At 36.2% G+C, this 13,856-nt stretch overlaps 1 protein-coding gene across 2 annotated transcripts in view; it reads right to left on the minus strand.

Annotated features, from left to right (window-relative positions):
- The window catches only part of Cher (filamin A protein cher), a 66,401-nt gene that overhangs the window by 49,826 nt on the left and 2,719 nt on the right, over positions 1-13,856 (minus strand). For both annotated transcript variants that reach the window (XM_076789791.1, XM_076789792.1), the window contains exon 2: positions 9,373-9,731. In XM_076789791.1, coding sequence (XP_076645906.1) covers positions 9,373-9,712 — 340 coding nt within the window. In that variant the 5' untranslated portion in view covers positions 9,713-9,731. The remainder of the gene's footprint in view (positions 1-9,372; positions 9,732-13,856) is intronic.

Consider the following 13,856-nt stretch of genomic DNA (forward strand, 5'->3'; position numbering starts at 1 on the left):
AATCGTTGTTGCACAGTATTCAACTCGGGGAAATTTGCAGCAAAAGTGAAACATCATTTGCAGTAACGTGTTCTTCTTAGACTGTCACCCCGTGAAATCAGAGATGGAGTGGTCAATTTAAAGAAATTACAATGACCTTGAAACAACCTTGACGCATCAGAGTAATCGTTTTCCCGACAAGACTTCTCCCTGTTCGAACAGCGTGTACCGTGCGCGTAACAAATTTGTTGTTCGTGCCCCCCGAAACTTTTGAACGCACAATCGCATCAGCGATTCGACGCGAATTATCCTGCATGTTCGAGGCGATCGAACGACTAAATAATTCATATTATGTTAATCCGAAAGCTATAAGCTAACAATGCATTTCCTACTGATCGGCCAAGTGGCGGAGCGGTATTTGCATGCCAATTTAGAAGCGCATAAAATAAAACAATCACTTCGACGGCACTACGGCGCGAAAATTCATTTAAGTTTTAAATACACCGTGGAATTAAACGGAATACTGAATTATAACCGGAACATTTTACATTTCGCGTAAAAATTGTTAAAATATTCAGCCCATGCTAATTTTAAAGGGTGATTCCTCTACTTTCAAACAACCCCTGGACTGATTTTTTTTCAAACCTTTTTTTCATTACAAAACCGTGGGAAAAACTGGAGTTATTTGCAGTTTTACAAAGAACGACTGTACGGTGTTCGAAAAATTTTTTCACACGTTTCCATACTACTTTAATAAAATTACAAATTACAAGTGAAAACTGTCGCCAAGAGAATAACTCAAAGTACAAGTTATAAACCAACGAAGACACAATACTCTTTCCTAAACAAACTTGACATACATTTTAGACACACACATTCCACACACATTCAATACGCGTATTAGATACACATTAGACCCCCACACACACACAAATGTTAGTCAAATACAAATCTGACCGTGGTCTATCTCGAATCGTTCTAACACCTACGACACACTTTTCATTTAAAGTTTAATAAAATCGTGACACAACAAATCGCATAATTTTGAGAGATCGCTAAAAAGGGTAAACTTGCCTTTACGAGGTCTACTTGATCTGGAAAAAATTGTTTAAACTGTGTACGGTACGTGGGTTGTAGAACATTTTTAAAAAATTCTAACAGGAATGGATGAAAAAAGTCCTGCAAACTAGTTGTTTTAAGATTTTTTTCCGAAGTTGCAGGAGTCTACAATTTTCCGCTTATATAATTTCTTTGGTTTTGTGGAGCAACGCGGCTTCGCGTGGAATCGAAATTCGTGAACGCACAATTATTGTACCGTGAAGCTGAATAAACAAAATACGAGCTCAAATATCGCAGAGTTCGAATGGCGTGAGGTGCAACACCTTCGGTTGGACTCTCGCTATCTGTTAACGCAGCTTATGGTCGTATAGCTTGCGTCGAAGCATTCTTTCGGTGTGAATAATTCGTCGAAACGTTTATCGCTTGGTACCGAAAAACATTTGAGTGATTACTGACTTCAGCAATTTGCTCCGGTAAAATGTGTTTAATAAATCTTCTTTGATTTTTCGTTATTTTTAGTGTTACTTTTAGTCACTGGTAAAGTTTAAAAGTCAGTGGGGGCCTTCTTTGTATTCTCATTACCATTTACAAATAAATCTTGGAGCAAATTTTATTCCAGTAACTATTTACAAAAATGCTGAAAAGAGCCATGCATACAGAAATTTTAGTTTTCGTTTCTCACTTATTTTCTCACTGTCATAATTTGCAATTTTCCGTCGAGTTGAGTGACATAAAAGTACGATTCGAAAATAGTATTTTCCCAGTGAACGTAAAGATTTAATACTAAAAACTAACCTACATCCTGCTCATTCACAGATATTTCTCAACCACGAAAACCTCAAGCATATCATTATACTGCATGTGATTAACATTTCCTGGTTCTAACAAACCATTTCGACCTGCGTCAATTAAAAGACTATAAATTTTATTCCTCATAAACTCGGTAGTTCGCTATCGGCTTTGCTCTGCATTTTGTTTGCCGAATAAATTCGAAATTAAAAGGAATGAGAGATTTTAAAATTAAAATAATTCGTCAGTCTTGAAGATTTGAATTAATGAAGACTTCGAATTGTGAAACGAAACAACATAGAAATACGAAGCAGAACGAAAAAATGGCTGTAGACAAAGCACTTTTTGTGTTGCTGAGTAGCTTCGTAAGTAATCCTCTGTTTACGACCGAAAAGACGATTAAGTTACGATTATGTAGTCGCAAATTTGCATAAATGTTTCAAAACAGACAGTACCTATCGCTGAGACACTGTGTTCCAGAATGATTTAATAGACAAGGTAACATCAATGAGGAGTCATCAATCTTTATTTCGAAGGTAAAATGATGATCGACGTTATTAGATACGTTTTAAACGAGGCAATTGCTATGAACCATGCGTTTTATCGAACTAATAAATAAAAAATCGAATGAAAAACATACTTTCTGCTGAAATTAAATTTCGTCAGAAATATTGTTTTATATCTGTTAATTAATGTTCGACACTTACGCAAGCAGCCAAATAAAAATATGATTCAACTAAAGTAAATCATGTATCATTCTAACAACTACAAATATGCATATGCACGACCTCGTATGCAGTGTAAAACTGACAAGGTTAAAAATGTATTAAATAATTACTCATCTCTCCATGTAAAAATATTGGTTTGTACGTGTCTACCAAATGTTTTACCGCTCCATGCTCACGTAGTTGTTTCACAAAATACAGTCCCGTTGAAAAGTGCAAGTCAAACGTATTATTCACTGAACGCGAAATGCAATAAAATATGCTACAATTCTCTCGGACAATTCACGTGTAATTTTTACTCTCGACCGTGTCAATTAAAAATGGCTGAATTCGAGAAGATTTATTTATCCCCTGCCTCCAAAATGTTCATTTCTCGCCGACGAACCGTGCCAAACTTTTGACCCGCAATGTATCTACTTGCAAAACCGTCAATGACGTTTCAGCGCCCATATATGGATGACGCAGCTCACGGTAAAATGAATGTGTCATCCGTATACGGTCATATGATGGCCAACGTGTTAATACAGTGCGGTGAGAAAAAATTAAAAGAAATTTCGATTGCGTGTCCCGTAAACCTATTTCACGTTCCCACCATGATCGATTCGACGTGGACGTTATTCACGTGCACAATCAGAATTTCTTCGCATCTAATTCCATATTTGTCTCCAAATTATTCTACAATTTTATTTTATGTTTCTATTTGAAAAAAATAATCTGCCACTGATCTTGGTTTCTGGAAAGTATTACGTTTTCTGCAAAAAAGAAAACGTAGAATTTATTTTTTCTAGAAAGTGCACGGTCAAAATGAGAACACCTGAGGAAAGGTCAAGCAAAACGTTTTCGACGTGTACAAATGCCTACGGGCGATCGGCACGTACGGGAACGTACGCTTTCCTAATCGTCCAGTTGGTTCTGTCGAAGTTACAAATACTTGTGCTTGTTTAAATACTGGCGATCTTGCTTTACGTTCTTCGCGTTCTAGTTAACCTGAATTTATTTGTAAAATAAAATAGTTCTGCGTCAATTGCAAGAAACAGAAGCTGGGGTAAGGGACTGTATTAATTATTCTTACTTTTAAAACGTAATGAATATTAAAAAAAAGAAATATTAAATTTTGTCCTTAAAATCAGTCATATGTTATATATTTCTTGTTTAATATTCGTCATGCTTTAAAAATGATAGGCTCAGTAACTGGTACCCCCACAGTAATTGGGTACTGAAATATCGGCGTGGGTCAGAAATGACCCCGGACAGTGCTAGAACTAGCAGGAGAATTTAGTATTGAATGGAAACTGAAAGAGTAATACGCGATAAAGATTTGTAAAAATATGTTACAATTTTTGGCGAATATCTTTTATGGTAGAAATAGTTTTGCATTCTGCAATTATGCAAGGACCATTGCGCAGCTATTCTGTCCCACTGCAAATTATTATTGTTTCGAGCTGTCTATTTCACGTCGTTTTATGCGGCAAAGTAACTGCTTCTAAAGCCCTGTTTAGGTTATAAACTCGTGAAATGCGGTGCAGTAGATAAGCCACCGAAGTAAGACATCCCACTTTCTGTCTGCATTCAGTCGAGAGAGCACCACTCGAGACGTCAGATTTAATTAAACTGTGCCGATTTCGCGACGATCGCTGGCGGACAAACACTTTTTCAGAATCTGGAAACGAGATTGTCCAAGTTGCGTCTTCAAAAAGAATATTTTCATCATGTTTTCGTGATATTGTACAAGCTACATTTTCCTATAAGGATTTTTATTTCATTTTTATTGGCAGTGCATATTTGATATTATTGATTTTATATGAATTAGTTTTATCGCGTGACCTCGACTATGCAGAAATATCAAAATCTATAAAATATGAAACCATGAACTACGTGTATTTTAATCCAGCGCAGGCTGTAGATATCGCAAGTGCACTTAAACTTTTGACCGATCGAGTACGATATATGCACATCGCACGTGATCGCAGGCTATTATTAACTCTGAATATTTCTTTGAAAAGAAAAAAGCAGAAGACCTGACTACAAATCGTGAAGCAACGTAAGAGGCAAACTTGAACGTTGCGCGAATAAAAAATATATTTTTTCAAGATCTCCAAAAAGTGTATATCGAAATTTTGGAATAAAATTTGGAAATATTTAAAAACGACGAATTCATCGGACTGCGAACGGCAAACGCAAGAAGAATCGCACGATTTTAAGCCTTCTTTCGGGTTCCCTCTAAGCGTGCGTTCTCATGACGTAACCGGTTAGCCATCAGTGACGTCATCGTCTAAACTCGTCGCGGAATACGGTCGAGGAAAACGTCATGGACAGTCAGGTTGGGAAGAGACGCTACTGTCATTCGAACACGTGTCGCCAGTGAATTCAATGTACTAGAAGCCTGTGTGCATTAGATAAAACCGAACTATCGCAGACAACATCTATTTCGTAGACTCCGGAAGTTCCTCAACCTGTCTCGAAGAGAACAGAATGAACGCATTGTGTGTCTGCCATACTATTTCGGAGCGGCACACTCGTCACCAGAATACCTACAGTACCTAACATACTAAATTAATTAAATATTTAAAATAACATACTTCCTCTATCATTTCTTTTTTTACTGGTCTTCACTATTTTTTCTTTTTTTTTTTTTTTTTGGAGTGAAACACACTTACTTCTTTTCACACAATTCTTTTGTTCTTTCTTTTTCGCTATTGTTTTGTACGTGTACTGTGTACCCTATTGTTATGTAACGCACGCTTCTTTGAACATGTGTCTTTTATTAATTTTTTCACTATTTTTTCGAGTGAAATACAGTTCTTTAACATTTCATTATTTTTTATTTTGCTGTAGTATTTTTTGCTGTTTTTGAACATTTTCTGATTTCGTTGATTACGGAATTGGGTTATCGAGTGTAATTACGTCGGAATGATTCACTCCTTTGATCCTTGGAACCGTACTTGGAAAAAATTTATTTTTAGTCGCTCTACATAGTTCTACATTTGAGAATTTTTTTCTGGGAAAGTCACTCAAATGTGGCAAGATGGGATGTAGGTATTGATTTCTTAAAGAAACATAATTTTATACAGAACATTGTCGAGATTCTCTCATTTGTCAACCGGTCGAACGTGATTAAACCCTTCGCTTGTGCGCAGGGTAGCGCGACGTACAATACAAAGTGTCTTAAATCGTTCGATATAAACAACTCTCTTCCCTACAACGTGAAGTTGTTGCTAGCCTACAGCTTCCCGGGCATCCCGGACGGGCGTCATTGATCCGTGCTCCTCTTATAATTGTCTACAATCAGTAGTAGTATTGGTTTTTCGATTTCGTACCCCACTGAACCATTTCGTCGTTATTTTTATCGATTACTTTCTTTTTATCTGGTCTCCATTCAAACTTCTCGCTGAGCAAATAGCCGAGGAACTTGACCTCTTTCGCTGGTTAATTACTGAATTTATCGCTTCGCTCTCCGAACAACAGCCGATTTTTAATCACCGTTATATAAAAATAATAGCCGCTCTTATTCAATAAATGCCGAGCGTCGAGTGTTTGTTGAAACAGTTGAACGTGCTTCTGATGTGACGAAGTCAGAATAATGAGCGGGCAGAGAAATATTTAAACGTAACAAAGAAATTTATTAATTCTTTTATTTAGAATTTTAAATTCTTTTATGTGTTTCGATGCAGTAACGTATAAACAGAGAAATGTAGATAATTAATTTTAATGATGAGATAGAATTTTACATAATTATATCGTTGAAAAATATTTTTTGCAGGTTTGCATAATTTTGTGATAATGATAGGTAACTTTGAATGAAGATATTATCTAAATTTCTATTAGCACGTGACTCATTCCCTGCCTTACAGTTGCCTGATTCATAATTGCTGGAAGCTCTGAGGTGGCAAACGATCATCGCCGAGTAAAAGTAATGAAAATCGCATTAGCAGACGGTCTCGGTAATGCATATTTTGAAATTACAAAATTTGGAAACAGTGAAATCGACTTCGCTTTTCTTCCAAATGGGAATTCGGGTCAACAGCGGCCCTTTTCCTCTTTTACTTCACGTCTAATTACGTGGGAAAAAATGTAGTCTTCTCGCGATGTATGCATTCATTTGCGCGAAAATGAAAACGAGTTCAAGAGTCTGCGTTAATGATCAATGGTATGTTCGAAATAAATAAATTATTCGAAGCCACCAAATTCGGTTAATACTTTTCACATTGCAACGATGTATATTAAATAAACTTCAGTCGGCTTAAATCGAATCAGAAATCAAATTATTATTTAACTTTGCACGCTTTTAGCAACTGTCAACAGTTATCCATTGCGTTATAAATTATTTTCAAATAACTAGATTTTTTCGATAATTTTTGATAATTTGATGTTTGGTTTTCATATTCTAAATCTGAGAAAATCGTCTGGAAGAAAGTATGATACAAATCTCTCAAGCTCCATTTTTATAACACTCGTACACCTATGTCAGCTTATCAATGTCAAGATTATCATACCGTATTGTTTTGCATCGACGTATTGACACTTCGCAGCGGCAAACTATAGCTGACTTGTATGTTGTATACAAACTAATAATCAGCTGATTACATGTTCTGTTATGTTTAGCATCACTGAAATTTCACAGGTCAAAGAAAAATTCACGAAACTGTTCCCTTTTTATAATACAGTTGTATAAAGAATATGATATTCCAAAAACAAAAGCAACTGTCTCGGTTACTTAATATTTAATTATTTTTATTTCCCATTATTATCTTCCTCATAAGACACAAATTTAAAATAAATTTTTATTGTAATATTTTGCAATACTATGGCTTCAAATTAAATTAAATAGTTTGCAAACCACAATTCTGGGACAACCAAAATTCTAGTAGCAACTGGAAACCAATATTTTATATTTTTTCGAATTTGTTAAGATCTGTCAGACCATAATTGCGAAGAAACCAAAATTGTAGTAATTAATGCTCCAGCAGATTTTCTATCCTAATACAAGTTTTGAAATGTAATTAACGATGCTCCGTTTCGAGTAGAATTATTTTGCGGTAATTGCATGATAACGATATTTTGACCGTAATTTTCACGAATGATGTCACTCCCAATCTTAATTTTTGATAAACTTGCAAGACAATTTTCGTTTCTCGACATACATTTCAAATTATTATATTAACCCGCAGAAATCTATATCTCGCTCCGCATAAATTATTAATTTTCATATCACCAACATTATTAGATTGCAGCGAATCGAATTTAAGGCAAGACGATGTATTTGTATCGTTTATTTAAACACGATTTTTAATCATTGTTTATTTATATGATTTTATTACTTCCTTAAATATACAAAATGATTTCTCATTTTGAAGTTAAATTGAAGATCAGAAATCATTTTTTCTAATTTGTAATCATACTTTTAATTGTCAATTGTTACCTATTATTACTCGTTAGATTTTATTGCTATTTCTGGTAAATTCGTTTTTGAAAAAATTATAAAATCATAAAATAGTTTGTACCGTTATTGTTAATATATGTATTATTCCATCGAAACAAACGTTTCGTTTAATTAACTCGACTAGCATGCAAACATCAATCAAACTTGCGAGCAATTTATTTGTAAAGAATTCAAAGGTAAATATGCAAATCGCCTGTTCAAAAACGAGAATTATCATAAAATTAACATAACAGTTTCACTCGAAAACGGGAATCATTTTTAAAAGATTACAGTATTCGTACGCTATATTACTTATTTCTGTCGTTTATTACAAGCAACTTTACTATTTGTTTCTCTCATTTATTACAAGCACATTGTAATGTTGCTGCAGTAGAACTTGCTTAACTGTGTCACACTTTATTAGCTGTGATTATTGCTCGTGACCATAACTTTGACCGTATCCACCAGTGGGAACTTGTTCTTGACATGACCGTAAATATTATTTCACTCGAACTTTTTATTGTACCAATCAATGTTACAGTCAACAAACACCTTCCTTCTCGTATAATATGAATTCCAAATTAAATAGCCGCCTATTTCTCACGAAAATTCACCAGACGTTAAACTCAAAAATTATTTATATTCATCGCCATTTACATTTAAAATTCGATTCCCTTATACAATCAAAAACAATTATTTGAAATAATGACCAGATCATTCTGATTACGAGAGAAAAGCAGTAAATTCAATAATATAAATTTAATATGAATTTCTTGGAGTCGTTGTAGACAAATATACAACTTTCTCATTTATATTTTAAATTTAAATAAAAGCAGAAACAAAATGACACTTTCCCGAATTCCTCTACGATTATAATTTTAACTACACTACTTCATACATATACGCCTAACCGACAGGGAAATCTTGAACATACTGAACATGAGATAAAAGTATTCCGCATCACATTTACAGTATAATAAATAAATCACAATTCGATAGTAGTTTTAGAAATACGCTTCAACATTTAAAATTTCACCGAAACGACAAACTAAATAACGTTCTCTGAAATCTCACTGCAATCCTATTCGACAGACCTTCAAACTCCTAATCATGAAAGAAAAATAATCCCCACCTCATTTCCCGTACCACAAACAAAATCACGATCGAACAACAACATCTACGGTTTCAAAATTTCAACGAAACCACAACGAAAATCGCGAATTCCCGAAACCCGTAATTGCACAAAGCCACGAAGAGAGGAAAACAAAAAGAAAAAAAAATTCCAAAACAGTCTGGACGATTGTTGCGAACACACGCCGGTTGTCGCGGACAAGATTGCCCGTTCTCGAAATGAAAATAGCGAAATGAAAAGGCGTCGGTAAAGACGGTCTCGTGACTTACCGATGTTGACGATCCGTATCCCCTGGTCCTCCAAAAATTTCAACGCGACTGACACATTCTCGAGCTTCTGCGACCTGAAGGTGGGCTTCTGATTATGCCTCGGTAGCCTCTTCTGCGCGAGCACCTCGATCAGGCTTATCAATACGAGGCCGTCGGACAGGTCGCACTCGAGATCGTCGATCCGTTTGTTTATAACTTTCAGTTTCTCGTTGGCCCATCTTGTGAACGTGTTCCGTTGGATTAGCTTCCACGGTGCATCCTCGAGCAGGTCCTGATCCAGCATCTCTAGGTCCTCTTCCTCGGCGTTCTCACACTCAACTGACTTATCGTTCTCGCACATTTTATCGGCCGCTTCGCTCCTATGGGGACGACATTGGTGATGGTGAGCAAAGTGGTGGTGGAAATCAACTTTGTGTGCGTTCATATGTGGCTGCTCTGCGCAGCCACCTCTCCCTCTTCGACAGACTCGTCGTTCTCTCTCTCTTTCTCTCTTTCTCCCCTCCCCACCCCTCGGACTCGCCCTCCTGCTCTCTCCAGTAGCCTTCTCTACACTAATGTTTTGCTTTCATTCGGTTTCTTGTCGATTTTTATCATGTTATTATGCCCGTTTCTTACGAGCTACACGTTCGTAGAAAAACGGCCGGCGTTCTCCAGCGGAAAAAATTATATTGCACGGATAAGGTATTTTATCAGTGGGACTATTGTATCTGTGTACCTACTCGGCGCGTATTATGTAGTCGGATTTATCGCGGTAAGGTTGATACCGATGTGCATCGTATACGTCATCGTTCGCTTTAATTATGTCAGGAATGATGGAATACTAAAAATACAACGGTGATCGGACTGGAGGAAATTGTTATCTGGAATTTGTATATTTGTTATCTTACACTTCACGGTATTTTTTCCGATTCGATTGCAATTAGTTTTGGCGTATTATGCGAACCTCTGGCGGGAAGTGCTCGATCGAATGAATGGGTTAAGAAAAGGTCGATTGTCCAGCTGAAATATGTAATTTGTAATTTGGAAAAGTTGGATTTGCGTCGGTAGACAGAAATGTTTGCAATCAATTTTTGAGAAAGTGAGGAAGAGAGAGAGAGAGAGAAAAAGAGAGAGGAAAAATTTATTTAAAATTTGTTCGTGAAAAATATTTCAGATTACACTGTAAATGTTTGCCCCAAGACAAAATTTGTTTCCTACCAAAATGATTACAAAAGCAAATTAAAATACTGTACAAAAGTTAGTTGCAAATGCTTTATTTCAAAGTCGTGAGCAAATATTGAACACAATGTGAAATAATACTTTGGCAGCAATTGGTATGGCAGAATAATATGAAATGTGTTGACTTTATCTGTAATTACGCGATGTGCTTGCAGACAATACAATACGGCTGATAGTTAATATCATTAATCTCTTAACGTGCTTAATTTCTTCTTTCAAAGTGACGTCCTTCTACGAGCTTGACATCGATATTTATGTGTTAAATATCTTCAATAATTTTATCGAACGTCAACAACTCGGTTATTAATTTGCTGGATTGATTTAATTTTACAGATTTCCACGTACAATCGTTCTTGTGCCGACTGTACCCATTGTACATAAGCAGAGATGAGGTAAACATGGTCAACCGTCATTTTCAACGCCTTGTCTCGGTTTTAGCAACGCTCTGAAGTTCCAGGCAAAATTAAATGCGTTTACGCTACATTAACAGACACGGAGAGTTATAAATCACGGGAGACCGTCTGCAGCAGGACTGATAACAATGTCTTCCATTGTTGGGACCAGTGAGCACAATACAGCCTGATAAAAGAAATAGAAGTTGAGGTAAAAGGAAACGTGAAAACTGTTCGCAGGTTTCTCGGCAATCTGTGGAAATGGCGAGACGATCTCCTTCGAAGGATTCCAAGCGGCACGAAATTTGGGGCTCTTGTATTGACTGTACTGTATATGGCAGTCGGTGCAAGTTGACACAGATAAACGAACATGCATGAAGAAACTTGGTTCGCTCCATTTACGTACGTTTTCCATTCATGATTCCGTTCATACACTACGTTTTTTTATTATTATCTGTACAACAAAATTTAATTATACAGGGTGTTCCAAATATGTTGTTCTTTCTTGAAAGGGGCGGGTCCCTCGGGTCATTCGAAGCAACTTTTTCCCTTGCGAAAATGTTCTCCGCAGCTTCGTTAAGCAGTTATTGACGAAAAACATGGACCAATCAGAGCGCGGCAACGGCGGACCGATTCCCGCTCGGCGACAGGTGGGCGTGGCCCCGCTGAGCGTGGCGTTGGCATTGGCCGAGACGGAATCCGTCCGCTGTAGCCGCGTTCTGATTGGTCCGCGTTTTTCGTTAATAACTCGTTAACAATGCCGAGAAGAACATTTTCGCAAAGGAAAAAGTTACTTCAAATGACCTCAGGAATGAGCCTTTTCAAGGGAGTACAATATTTTTGGAAATATCAATTATTTTCAAGCCATTAAAATGATCATAGAAAGAAATTAGTATTCGACTCCTATTCAGATTTACTCAAAACAATACAAGAGTATTATAATATTAGCCTATAGGCTATACTTGTGGTTGGATATATACAATAAAATTGAATTTTACGATGCTACTAAGCGAGATGTACAGCATCAAAAATTAAATAAAATACGGATGCTGTGTAACTGAAATATAGGATCTCAATTCCTACCTATACCGGGCTCTTTCGAGGGTCGCGCCATTTTGCGCCAAATCGATCACTTCTGTGCTTGTCGTCCGGGATTTTATCGTAATTGAAATATGTTATAGACCGTATCACCGCACGAAAAGAAAGTGAAGAATTTCAAACATCGTTTCGCTCTTTTCGATATTATTTCAAAAATACGACCGCCCACGCTCACAATTTGCACAGACTGCAAAAACTGTCCTCCGCAAATATTAAACTTATTAGCTCCAACTTTTAGTTTAATAATAACCGTAAACTGCTACCTTCCTTTATTAATATTTTTATGAAAATGTAAAGCAGTGTTAATTTGACTTCCGGTTCGAATTTTACAAATTTTGACCAGATAACTCCGTATTTGTTCAGAATGATAAAACAATACCGAACAAATTTTGTTGACATTTGCCAATTATTTACACGGCTTAATCACGGCTGGGTACGATTTAATTTAAATTGCGGTTTAATTGCGCCGAACGCATACGGTTATGACGACTCAATAAAATTCGCGGTATACTGAAATTACAGGATTAATATTGTTCAATATAATACGCGGTATTTCGCAAATGCTAAAATCCCCGTTTTTTAAACGATCCATTCCGGCGTAAAAATGCTGACAAAATTTGAAAACGAAAAGAAGTACACTGGATCTAATGAGTACGCGTAAAAGTGAAATAATTGGATCCATCCTGAATTACGACGAGCCATTTGTAGCTTTTAGTGCCAAGATATTTTTGGGTTTAGATAGATATACGTATCCTTTCCCCAAGGTCTAATATTTTACGCAAAAAATAGATTGAATCGTTGAAAATGTGATGTGAACTAGGAAGTACGCTTGTCTGCAGATTTATGCGAAATTTCCGTCCTGCATGGCTTTTTACACGGGTCGGGCTTGAATGGAGCCCGCTAGCATGCAAAAATAAAAGCACAAGTACAATAAGAGGATTTGTGACAACAATAGCTGTTTTACAGATTTACACGGAAAAAGAGGAGTATCGAAAATCCCGAAAAATTCATTCAAATTGTCTTCGATGTTACTGTCAATAATAATATAATGTATAACTATAAATTAATTGGACATTGCTAATAATTGGAAGTTGATAAAGTAATCCTGCTTCAGATTTAGTATACATATTTTCATGAAAGAAAGTTACATAAATACCGAGATTAGAATCCAATTAAGATAAGTATTGTTTATCAAAAATTTAATCCTACTTGATCAGAGACCAGTTTCAACTAGGTATCAAGAATTGAAAACGTGCAATTGTAAGTAAGTTTCAAAAACCAATTCCGATGTAGTCTGCATAGTTAAATGACAAAAAATGGTGCCGGTCGCAAGAAATTTCGCGCAGAAATTCGTAGAAGATTATAATGAAACCTTTGCTCTAGAGCATACGTTCGATAAGAACACTATCAACAACAACATTATCTGTTGAACATGATTTACGTTCATATTATCTGCAGATGGTAATATCGCATACTTCAAAGAACATCTACCTTGATCAAGCGGCAAATCCAGAATAAAATTGGAATAAACTTAATCCAATGAAAATGATTTAAAAACTTATGTTTTTAAGAAGATTGATTTAAAAGATTTGCCGGAGGTTGCACCGGATTTGTTGCTATGGTACGAACAAAGTATGTCTCGTAATGTGTAGAGGGGATTTGGCACGGACACCGTAAAACCTGTTATATAGGGCCACATAGAAATGTAAAAACAAAGGGCACTGATAAAGAGAACACTGCAGCCTGGCAGTAATACAAAGGGAAACTTTAGTATCA

This window comes from Halictus rubicundus, chromosome 6 (genome assembly GCF_050948215.1).
Source record: "Halictus rubicundus isolate RS-2024b chromosome 6, iyHalRubi1_principal, whole genome shotgun sequence".
In the NCBI taxonomy this organism is placed as follows: Eukaryota; Metazoa; Arthropoda; class Insecta; order Hymenoptera; family Halictidae; genus Halictus; species Halictus rubicundus.